The sequence below is a fragment of the Neolamprologus brichardi genome, chromosome 23, assembly GCF_056152115.1.
Source record: "Neolamprologus brichardi isolate AB-2024 chromosome 23, ASM5615211v1, whole genome shotgun sequence".
NCBI lineage: Eukaryota > Metazoa > Chordata > Actinopteri > Cichliformes > Cichlidae > Neolamprologus > Neolamprologus brichardi.
In genome coordinates, this window is record NC_142125.1 from 3,411,786 (window position 1) to 3,423,685 (window position 11,900).

At 41.5% G+C, this 11,900-nt stretch overlaps 2 protein-coding genes across 3 annotated transcripts in view; both read left to right on the plus strand.

Moving 5' to 3' along the window:
• The window catches only part of cpamd8 (C3 and PZP like alpha-2-macroglobulin domain containing 8), a 50,032-nt gene extending 41,622 nt beyond the window's left edge, over positions 1-8,410 (plus strand). For both annotated transcript variants that reach the window (XM_006800445.2, XM_087835970.1), the window contains 7 exons: positions 995-1,069; positions 1,250-1,355; positions 1,755-1,865; positions 1,946-2,158; positions 3,514-3,585; positions 5,562-5,763; positions 7,387-8,410. In XM_006800445.2, the coding sequence (XP_006800508.2) occupies positions 995-1,069; positions 1,250-1,355; positions 1,755-1,865; positions 1,946-2,158; positions 3,514-3,585; positions 5,562-5,763; position 7,387 (780 nt within the window). In that variant the 3' untranslated portion in view covers positions 7,388-8,410. The remainder of the gene's footprint in view (positions 1-994; positions 1,070-1,249; positions 1,356-1,754; positions 1,866-1,945; positions 2,159-3,513; positions 3,586-5,561; positions 5,764-7,386) is intronic.
• Positions 8,411-9,997: 1,587 nt separating this feature from the next.
• cimap1d (CIMAP1 family member D) lies at positions 9,998-11,848 on the plus strand. Its single transcript, XM_006800443.2, has 4 exons — positions 9,998-10,037; positions 10,533-10,643; positions 11,102-11,215; positions 11,361-11,848. Exons 1-4 carry the CDS (start codon positions 9,998-10,000, stop codon positions 11,846-11,848), a joined length of 753 nt encoding a protein of 250 aa, XP_006800506.2.
• Positions 11,849-11,900: the final 52 nt, after the last annotated feature.

Consider the following 11,900-nt stretch of genomic DNA (forward strand, 5'->3'; position numbering starts at 1 on the left):
TTCGTGACTATTAAGTTACATCCAGGCGAACAGTAACGTTGCATTCGCAAGGAGATGATGAATGCAAAAATCCCAAGAATACTGATGTTAAATGTTTTTTAAAAACATAGACATTGATAATTGCTCTTTGTGTGGTGATGTTAATGCAAAGTTTCATTCATATTGCCCCAGGGTTCATACAGGAATATATACATGCAAACCCTATGATCATTATAGGAAGATGTTCATATAAACATGATCATTTGTGCATAATTTAAAAAAATAAGTATTAAACAGAGTTCCGGTAATTCTACAGGAAAGCTGTTTATTATTTTTATTTCAACTACTTAGAAAAAGCCTTTCTGAGTCTTTTTCATTTTCCACTGTGGACATGACTTCATGATAGAGTGGGTATGGTTTGCATTTCTGTTGTTGCTCACACATGTCACACAATAATAGAAATTCTTTATATTCACTACAGTCTGTACAAGCAGAAAAGGGAGCATTTTAGTTAAATAATAATATCCTAGATGCACTGTAGTGTAGCGGTCACGGGGTTAACAGAAGAACTGTGGGTTTTCTTTCATGTTTGACACGTTATATTTACTGTTCTGTAAACCTCGGTTGGCATGAGGTGGAGCTGTCCAGACTGCTGTGGTGCTGATTACTGCTAATGTCCATTGTTAATGACTTCTCTGCATGTTCATATATAAATACTGGAGCCGTACATGTAGCTGACTTAGCTGGACGCCATGCGTTATGCGTTTTTAAATTGGCATTTTATAATCTTACTCGGCTGCGATTTTAGAAAATCTAAACACGTTTTTATCAGGATCTGATCTGATCTTTAATTCTTCTCAATAGGTACAAAGAGATATTCACAAACCCCTTCCAGCACTATAAAATCAAGTTAAACGTTATTAAACTTTTGCTATTTTAAATGAGAATGTCAAGAGATCGAGGTTAATATTTGCGTATGAAGCTTGATTTCTTTATGTGCTGTGCTGGTCAACAGCTGCTTATGGACAAGAGAGTCGGTCTGAAGAGATACGAGCTGAATGGGAGAAAAGTGTTGTTCTACTTTGATGAGGTGAGTGCAATCAGTGTGTCTGATTGTTGCATCACTGTAAACACGAGATAAAAAGAACCTCTGATTTATTTATTTGGTTTTTTAAAAGCAGGTTTAATAATACCCATGTGTGTGTCTGTATTCATGTGTATGTGGGCTAGGGTGCTTTCATGAGTCTTTCTCTGCTTCGACCTTTTGTAGATTCCCAGCCAGTGTATGACGTGCGTGGCCTTCCAAGCTGTCAGGGAGTACATTGTGGGCAAGACGGCGCCTGTTCCGGTCAAGATCTATGACTACTACGAACCAGGTGTGCCTCTGATGAATATTTTAACCCTTTAAAGCCTGAACTGTGAAATAATCGCCATAAAATTCAAATTATTTGAAACTGGAGTGTTTATTGAACCTTTTGGCAATAAATAAATACATATTAATATGCATGTATCATATTTGCTACATTCAGCATTTTTTTGCAGTTTATTGCTTAAATACATTGTCTGATATATTAAGACTTTTTTAATAGGGGAGAAAATCACAGTGATGATGAAGAAGTCTTAAAGGCTCTGGGCATTAAGAGCTTAAGTGCTCCTCTTTAAGGAGTTAAACACTTTGGAATTTTTCAAGTTTATGACCTACTAATGGTGAGCTTCATTGTTTCATGTGTGTGGATGTGTGAACATGCTCGTGTGGGTCTGTGCTTGTCGTGCAGCTTTCGAGGCTACCCGGTTCTACAATGTTAGCGAGAGCAGTCCACTTGCACGGGAGCTGTGCGATGGACCTACGTGCAATGAGGTGGAAAGTTCAACCAATCAGTGGATAGGTGAGAAACACGCGCAGCGCTCCTAAAAGTGTGGAAAGGCCTCGCTTTCATGAATCTAATGAAAAATGATGTTTCTGCAGGTTTCGTGCAGGCGAACCAGTGCAACAATGTGTTTGGCTGTCTGGAGGAGGAGCGGTTTGAGCGCTGCACGTGCTACAGGGATTGCGGTTACGATGGCGATCCTGTTTGTGGGTCAGACGGGCAGCTCTACCAGAACCAGTGTCAGATGGAGGTCTTTGCCTGCAGAAATGGCACGAGAATCAAGCAGGTTCCGTTGTCCCAGTGTCCAGACGGTAAGAGCTCTGTCATCACGCATCATCTCATCTGTTCACAGATTCTGGACCTCTTTGTTTAAGCTTAGTTGTTGTTGTTTTTTAAAAATGCCTCTAATAGTGATGTTTGCACAATACAATAGCCAAGCTGCAGACCAAAGACTCTCCCAAATCCTGGATTTGTAGTGATTAAAATAGGTCTGGTTCCTGTTGACAGGAAGCCAGTGGTAAGAATAGATCCGTCATGTCTGTTCATCAAAAATTTCAAGTTTTTGCAAGTCCACATGTTAAAAAGTTGTGAAAACATCCTCTGCAGTTCAGTATCAACAGGAAATGTCACAGACTGGATTTATACCTGACTCGCATCACAAAGGTTGGCTGAACGAATGATCCAAAACTACTATTAAATTATTGTGTACACGTCCACATTTCTCTCTGTTCTGGAAGAGAAATGTCACAGAAATAGACAAATTTCAGTTAATATAAAGCACGTGTCATTTCATTTCTCTATACAGTTAGTGGTCTGTGGCTCTCGGGCATTAACAGCGTGCCCCAGTGTATTTTAATGGGCTCATATGAATGTGTAATCCTCATTTTACCCTTTATTTTTATTTGCGTTTGTTCATGTACACATGCCTCTGTGTATGCAGTGATCTGAGTTTGGGAAACAGCTGTTCAGGTGTTGAGCTGATTACTGAATGAGTTAGGGGTTTTTTTGCGGGGGGGGGGGGGGGGGGGGGGGGAGAAAAACTACCCATCGCACCCCAACCCCCCCCCCCCCACCCCCACCATCCTCTCTCACTCGCTGCTGTATTACAGGGCTCCCTCCAAATGACAGAGTGCTTTTGTCCAGCCTTTGAAATCCTTGTCACATTCCTTTCCGACGCACAGCCCAACAACAAAGGAGCCTTCATGTCGTGGAGCAGATTGGGAAAAGGCATAGACAAAACTGTGGTGGGAAAAGACCTCGGTTTGTGCCAAGTCGTTCATGCTGGAGATTATCAAAAGGATTGTATTTTTTTGTTTAGGGCCCTCTGACCTTGTTTGTTTGTGTACAGTTGTGCGAGGGAGATTCATGCCACCGTTTCCCAGTTTCGAAAAGGAAAAAGATATGATTCGCTTCCACACATGGCCTTCTGGCCATGCTTCGGCCCCTGCTATTTTTGGATAGATAGGATTTAGTGCGAGCCTCTGTTCAGACTGAGTGTGCATCGTTGTCTTGCCAAGAAGTGTTGCTCAGTGGGGTGGATAATGCTGCTGGCCAGTATTTAGATTATGCAACAATGAAACTCTGTTGAATTCATTACTTGTTTTTTAGGTGCTGTGGCAGCCGCATAAATGTGAATAATCTAACATGTGTCTGTTTATACTTCCAGTGAAGACCACGGAGGACAGGCAACCAATAGTGAGTCAGGAAACTGAGCAACCCTCAGTGCCTGTACACACAGGTAGCCTCCCATATACCCACCTTTTCCCCACTTACACAGCTTTGCATTCTTTCATCTCCTCTCTGCACTTTCTATGCGTTTTTTCTCAAACTCATAGTTTGTCTTAGAGACAAAGCTTTGCTTTTTTTTCTGGTTTTCCTTCATTATTTGCATGTTTTTAAAGCAAATCTAAATCTTAAATCTACTGACTAATCCACTTTTGCTGCCATTATAGGTGAAACTCTATTTCTATGTTAACTAAATGTAAATGTGGGCAGTGAGCGACCCCGTGTTTGTGGCACATTGGAGTTTGCAAGGTCCAAGAAAGGATTTAAGATGAGGATGAAAAGGTTGAGACGGTGTGTAAGGGCTGTAAAGCTAAAAAGGAGGAAAAAAGAGTGAAGGGGACGACCAGGAGACGGGATCAGAAACGAGAAAAGGAACAGGGTCAGTGGGAGAGTATAGGAAAGTAGATATGCAGGTGGGGCGTACGGCAGCACATTCCCCTGCCACCACGTCATGTTTTTACAGTCTGTGTGATAAATAGGTGGATCGTTTTCAAACAGCCGGCTTGATTGTTGCTCCGTCATGAGCTTAGATCAGCTGCCATTTTCAGGGAGGCAGCCAGAAAATTCCTGATAGGATGTTTGGCTGTGCGTGCAAGGAGGATGTAGCTGTGTTACATTTGGCAGTGCAAACATTAAAAAAAACATAGTCATTCACAAGCTGCAGGAGCGTGTACTTGCATACTGCACCGCATGCCGTTATACGTGCGTGATTTTAAACTCGGCCTGCGTGAAAGTCTGAGTTGCCTACAGGTGTGTGTGTGTGTGTGTGTGTGTGTGTGTGTGGCACAGCCTGCACTGACTTGTTGCTGAGCCCGCTACCCTCGGTAGCTGCAGTTCACTAAGCGTCTCTCACTCAAAGGTCTCCTTAGTACAAAAGCCAATGCTTCACACTCACCACAGGAATGTTGTTTCGCACTTACACAAACGCACACGCATATCTATACGTGCACACGTAATGCATACACTTCCTGCATGTCCACACAGGCAGATATTTGCCCACACACAGAGACACACGTGCACACTCCTCTAGAATAAGATAACCCCGGGGTGATTAGATTGAATAAGTGCTGTAAAAACACTGTCATTGTAAACCATTAGAACATTCACTACATGCCAGATAAGTGCACCGAGAGTGTAATGGGTGAATGTGAGTCTTGCCATGAACCTGACAGTTTCCAGTGTAACAGCGGAGGACGCTGGAGCTCTGGAATTAGCTTCCATGTGCAGACTTGTCATGTTGGTGACCTTCTACCAGAGGACAACATACAGTACAATACCTACACAGGCGTTCCTTCAGCTGATTTTTGCTCATCATACATACATTTTTTTGGTTACAGACAAAATTCCCCCATCATATTTGTCTTAAATTTGTTTAACTCTCACCATATGTGCTGCAGGCCTCAAAGAAGGAAACTCCGATTGCAGGCTACTCAGAATAAAGCGAACTTTCATAAAGCTATACCTTGAAAAGACCGATTCAAGCCGAGCACGCTTATACGAGGATACAACATTTTAAGCAAGGTGCGACCCCTGCTGTGTGTGATGTGGTATTGCTCCTCAAGAGGTCCAGATGTGCAGTATATTAGAGGTGTCCTGTGGAGCTGTCTCGCAAGCCAGCAGGGTTAGGTTTAGATTTAGTGTTGCTAGCCAAGATTACGATCTGCATCCTGCAGGAAAAACATTTTTCTTTCTCACAGTTTACATCACTGTTTACTTCTTAAAAGTCTTCCTCATCCCTGTGCTGAAACATTGATGTGTTTTTCGTGGCACATTACCACCCCCTGTAGTTTAGTGTAGTAGTACAACACCAACTACATATATATATATTTACATCAGGACAGATTTTTAGAGTATCCATGACAGCCAGAACTTTCATTTTTATCTCACCTACCTTGCGTCTGTGTTTCTCACTAACCCTGTTCTCTCCAGGCGAAGAGGAGCAGGGCTCTATGGCAGAGGTGTCCTACTACTCCTATGAATACGACCCAGACTCTGATCCTTTCCTTGCCGATGCAGAGGGAGGGGACCATTTTGATCTTCCTGAAGGCGGCAGGGGTGTGGAGCATAACGTGCTCTTGCCAGTAGATTCCCAGCTACCCACACTGGACACAAAAAACACCCCTGAGCGATGGTATGAGCTACAGCTTTGACGTATTTGTTTAACAGACCTCTCTGATGTTTTCCAGGTATCTGGAAGAGTCTGTTGTGGATATTCATCTTTGGTAATAATGTTAAAGGAATAAAAAAGCAGTTGTGCATCTCCCAATATTATGTCTCCACAGACTTCAGCAAGAGATGCTTTAACGGTGTTAACTCTTTCCCCTATAAAGAGGACGTTTAATCTCCCCTGTTCCCAAATGACACCTCGTATATATCAATAAAGTGGTTTGATGACCATTAGCTTTTCAGTTTTTCCAAGGGTAGCTGCACAGGGAGAGACTGTCCTCACTTAGGCTACATTCACACTGCAGGCGAAAGCGCATCAAATCCGATTTTTTTTGACCCTATGCGACCCATATCTGATCATGGTGTGACAGTGTGTGTAGTGGCGGCACTCCGTCTCTATTTCACTCTTCTGTACCACCTTTAGGAGTCAGTCCGGCAACATGCATTTGAAATGCGAGCAAGTCCAGGTGCTTTTCTTGCAAAAAGATGTTTATTGAAACTTTTAATTTACATGGCAAGACTCGGTCAAAAAACTGTGTTGCTTCCAGCTTATCTGACTCCCCAACTACGTAATTACAGTGTGCCGGAAGCCCAAAATACTAAAATGCGCATTAGAATGTCGCACTTCTATATTCTATACCTTTAACAAAACAGTATTTTGAAATTAACTAGAAATTATATTCTTAACATCAAACATGTATATTTCTCCTCTAATCATTTTACAAGTACCAATAAAATTAACCTTTAATTGGCTCTTACAGTGTGAACGGCACAAATCCGATTTTTTTGACCCTATGCGACCCATACCCGATCATGGTGTGACAATGTGAACGGCACAAATCCGATATTTTCAAATCCGATCGGGGTCACTTTCGTATGTGGTCCTGAATCTGATACATATCTGATGTTTTAGGAAGCGACTGCTGTTTGATGGTCATGTCGCATTAAATCCGTCTTTTACGTCACTGACACAAGACAGACGCCAATTATCAGCACCGGAGAAGACATCGCGAACGCTTCCTGGCCATCCGGTGAAACTGTTGGGAAGACAACGTTGGAGAAACGTGAACATTTTATTTGTACTGTATAATCTGCAGATTCTGACAGAAATCTGCAACTATCCTTTGAAGCAGCGCTCCTCTAAAACAGCAATAAGGATCATTATTAGGTTATTTACATTATTATGTAAATAACAAAATAACTTAAAGCAAAAATTGTGAAACGTGAAGTCCGAAGTCTTTATATTAAGGGCCATCAGTCAAACAATACTGTTTGCTCTGGGTCTAAACAGAGCGCGTTGTGTGTGACGTCTTCTTTTGCGCATGCGGCCGCTTTGAGCGTTCACACTAGAGCGCGTTTGCTGTCGCATTTTATTTGTAGTGTGAACGAGCAGACAAATAAATCGGATTTGATCTAAAAATCGGAATTGAGCATTAAGACCTGGAGTGTGATCGTAGCCTTACTTTTGATAAAAACCCAGTCACTTTGTTTTAAAGGCTTCAAGAGTTACTCAAGGAGGCTTTCAAGAGACAAAGAGTTAAAGATGATCCTTTAAAGAACATGTGTTCTGTTTTCTTGTCATCTACAGAAACACTCCCAGAGTGAAGCCATACCCACCTCCGAATTGTACATTATTTGTGAATATGCTAGTGAATGGAAAGAGAAGAGAGACTTGCTGAAAGGAAGACATGGTGGGGGTCTGGAGAATGAGTGTTTGACCTTGTGTGAGTCAGAGTGGATGCATTTATAAGCCTGTGTGTGTGCTTGGATGTGACTGTGTACGTTTTTTATTCAGCTAGTATCCTCCAGACTTGTATTTTTCCTCCTCTAGACTCCTAGTAATCAATAGGCACAATATCGTATTTGTTAATCACTGTACTGCCTTAATAATCACTAGAAGAAATAATCAAGTATTTATGTTTGTAATTACACCTGATGTTATGCAACGTATTTTGTTATATTTTCTATCTGTGGTATTTATTTTTAGATAGAGATCATATCATTTTTGTTTTCTAAGCCGCCCCCTCAGTACAATCTACCTGCCCCCTTGTGGATTTTTAAGATGTATGCTATACTTATCCAAGGCATTTTTTTTTCTTTCATAGCAAGCTTTAACCCAGTTATTGCAATGTTTGATGAAATTCCTCTTCTGGTATCCTGCTGGAAAACAGACATATGCTAACCATATGCTTTACGGAAACATAAGCTGAAATGTTTTTCATTTTAAAGATTTTTTGGGGGGGCATTTTTGTCTTATTAGACAGCAGAGCAGAGATTGACAAGAAACACAAGGAGGCAGAAGGGGACTGGCATGCAACAAAGGCCTCTGGCCGACTCTGACTTTTACAGTTCGACCCAGCTGTAGTGTTTCTGAAACGATTCTGCCAAGATACCAGCATCTCCTCTCACCATTGAGATTTGATTGTACAGCTCATAAGCTATTTTGTTTTTTTTTTTGTTTGATTTTGATCTTTGAAGCAGTCAAGTTAAAAATATTAAAGAATAATAAAGAATGAAGTTTTGATTTCTGTAAAAGTACCAAATTTGATCAAATGTAACCCAGATCGATATCAAATATTGTGATTTTTAAAACAAATGAGAATAAAATTTGTATGCAGTTTAGGCCTTTGGTTTTGTTACTTCACCACTTGTGTTTCTCCAACTGACTTACTGTGAAATCTGCATCTGCAGCACAGTACGTGTCTCTTTTTTCAACTAGCAGAGCTGCAGTGCAGTTCTTTATGAGAGATGCGTTGCTCCATTTCCTCTAAATGGACGGTGAAGTCAGCAGTCAACTGTATTATACTCAAATGGCCTTCTGCTTTCACTCTTATTCCTTGTATGTAGCTGCATTGGAGACAGAAAGCATGTTAGTGTGTGTGAATTTGTACCTAACTGCATACTTGGACATGTTTGAGCCTTAATGTGTTTGTGTTATTTAGGTTGCCAAAGGACGGCACCCCCAGGAGAGAGTTAAAGCCTGTGAAAGTTTAATGTTTGCTTACTGCACGTCACTTGTCGACCCTCTCGGTTACAGTTGTCTCTGGAAACTGGCAGCTCAGGCCTTTAAACCGAATCAAATCAACACATAACTGTGTCTGGAAAGTGTGCTTGGCTCGAGGTTAAGGATGATAAATCAGGGGTTGTTAATTCACTGTGTATTACATCAGTTCAACGGGAGATGCCAAAATACAGGTTCATGTGTGCTGCACTACATTTGACTCTGGTTTGGGGTTTTATAGCGTGTACTCTGCATCAAAGCGCTGCTGTGCTTGTCCATTCTCTCTGCGTTCGTACTTACAGAAATAATACAAAGCCATGTGGCTGCACTGTATAGAGATCTGGTACCGTCAGCAGCGTGAGGCCAAATTTGAAGTTATCAAACTCTGAGCAGTGACAGCCGATGTAGCTACTCATTCTGAATGGAAAACTTTGTTCTTGTTGTGACAACGAGGCAGCGGTGCAGGGGACCAGGCTGCAGCAAGCTACCCACAGCAGTCTCCGTGGCAACTGTACGCATGGCTGAAGAGTGATATTGCGTCTCCACGCTGTGATGAGCAGAAAGAGTCAAAAGAGAAAGGACGGAGAGGGGGATCTTGGTTTCATGGTTTGCGGGGGGAGCGAGCTAGCGTTACATGAGAGTGAATCGGAGTGATGACATTGTTTCTAAGTGCCAGCTGAGTGCACCTATACACCTACCCCCATGGAGGAAGGACTAATAACCTGTCCAAGCATCCACTGATGAAGCATTTGGACAAAGGGGCAAACGGGCAGACAGAGTAAACCCTATCCAGGGTAGATCCTCCTCTGTTGTTGACACTTTGACAAGCATTATAGGTCTCAGGTTTCCTGATTGCTTTGGAGGAAATTGGTGATTGATCCTAGATCAGGCAGGGTTCTGGGTTTCTAAAGTCACCTGGGGCTTTGGTGATGCCGGATCAAGAGGAAGCACAGATATCTAAGAAAAAAGAAACAGACAATAGACCAAGAACAGCCTGAATGAAGGAATCACTTGCGCCTCTGAATCTGATGACTGAATTTCCTGAAGCCCGCCTCACAGCCTGCCAGTTCAGCTATTTTTATTTATTTATTTTTAACTGATTTTACGAGCATATAATGCCCAGAGCAATCTGATACTTCTATAGAACCACTACCATTGCTGGACTCCTGAAGTAACTATCAATTCTGCAAAGAGTAAGATGGAGAAAAAATACCCAGTAATTGCTGGACGAGAAAAAGGTAAGTCATCTTGAATAATCATAATCATGGTAATCAATAATCATGGTAATCATGAATCATCATGGTTCTTTGTTAATGTAAATTAATATTTACAAATAAATATCAGTAGCTTAATATGCTGCAGTTAAGCAGAGTGGGTCGTTTTGCAGTGGGCAGACCTGTCAGGACTTGCTCCACTCTGTGAAAAAAAATGCTCCCACCTTGTTAGCTGTTTGACATAGTGTGCATAATAGTGTTTCATTCAAGGCTGAAAACTGGAAGGCTAATCTCTAAAATTCACATGAATTTTCATTTGTATTGTCTAGTTATCTTAGGCAAAATTATACAGACCTTATTATTTGCAGAGAACCTTACATAAAGCTGCGTTCACAATCAAAGGAGCCATTGTCACTTTAGAATTTCCCACATGTATGACTTTTGTAAACTGTGGATGTAATTTAAGACACGTGTATTTTGAGGTTATGGCAACTTTGTGACATCTTCTGCTGTTTCAAGGGCCTGGACCTGGTCGCTATGGGCTTCCTCCCACTATTGGATTTATTGGCCATGACTTCACAAAGTCAACTAGCCCTGCCTACACTTTCCATGGAAGGATGACTGATAATAGTGAGCCCCTCTCTTGCTTTATGGTTTATCAGAAGTGGGCTAGTTTTCAAGTTTAACTTAAAGCTAACTAAAGTATTACTTTTTTTTATTTATTCTATGACTAACTAAATAGCGCCTTTTTTTTGTCAAACTGCTGATTTAGGACACAAATTAGCTGAAAGCATTACAGTCACCAATACACACATTTCACAGAATTTGTGTATAGTAATTTATATCGTTTATGTCTTTGTTTTCACAATAATTTCCTCTCCTGTAAAAATGATCTCACAAAAATTTCCGTTTGGTGTGATGTCAAATTCAACCACTAGGTGGAGACAAGACGTTTTTCTTCACTTTTTTTTTTTTTTTTTTTTTAAACTGCATCTACAGATTTTCAGGATCAAATTAAGCAAAAAGAATGAAAAGAAGTTTACTTTTTAAAAATATAAATTTGTAATTATCCAATTAATTTTTAACAGTGTATAGTGTTGACTCCAGTCCAGGGCCTCGGTATCACATTGATGCAAGAATCACTCGATTTGGAAAGGATGGCACACCTGCATACTCAATGCTGGGTAAAGTCAAAGCCCAGAGTAAGTATGCTTTCCTTCATTATTGGAGTTTATTTTAAAATTAATTGTGACATATTGTATATCAGTCAGATCAATAGATTAGTGAAGAAAACATGTACTTTTGACCCTTCTGGAGAACCCCATGTGATTGTCTTCTGCTCACTAGAGGAGCTTTTCCACACACCAGGACCCGGTGCATACAGCCCTGAGAGAGCCCCACCATGCAACCTGCAGCGCAGACCTCCATCCTACACCATGGGCTCTCGCACACACTACCGCAGTGTTGACTCGGTCCCAGCTCCCAACAAGTACTCTCTACCGCCACTTATGGGCGCTCAAGTCCCAAACAAGGCATCCAGTGCAAGCTACACAATATCAGGTGGTCTCAACATAGGGGGCCCATCTGAGGATTTAGCCAAGACTCCTGCGCCTTGCAGATACAATAGTACAGACCCAAATGTTTATCTGCTCCGACGGCCAGCGTTTTCCATGTCGGGACGTCACAGTTTACCCAGAGATGGCACCAAGAAACCAGGTCCAGGAACATATGATCCAGAGAAAGTTACCGCCCACAAGGCCCGGGCACCAGCCTACTCCCTGGGTATCAGACACTCAGAATTTGTTACTCCACTTATTGTCAATATTTCTGACTAAACAGTCATCTGAGAGAAAATTACATCATTCTTCAATTAAATAAAAGGAAAAG

Excerpts from the sequence above, each read along its gene's own strand:
- cimap1d (XM_006800443.2), top strand. The coding sequence starts at position 9,998 with ATGGAGAAAAAATACCCAGTAATTGCTGGACGAGAAAAAG. Across the intron at positions 10,038-10,532 it reads AATTGCTGGACGAGAAAAAG|GGCCTGGACCTGGTCGCTAT; the intron begins GTAAGTCATCTT and ends TGCTGTTTCAAG. Across the intron at positions 11,216-11,360 it reads GGGTAAAGTCAAAGCCCAGA|AGGAGCTTTTCCACACACCA; the intron begins GTAAGTATGCTT and ends TCTGCTCACTAG.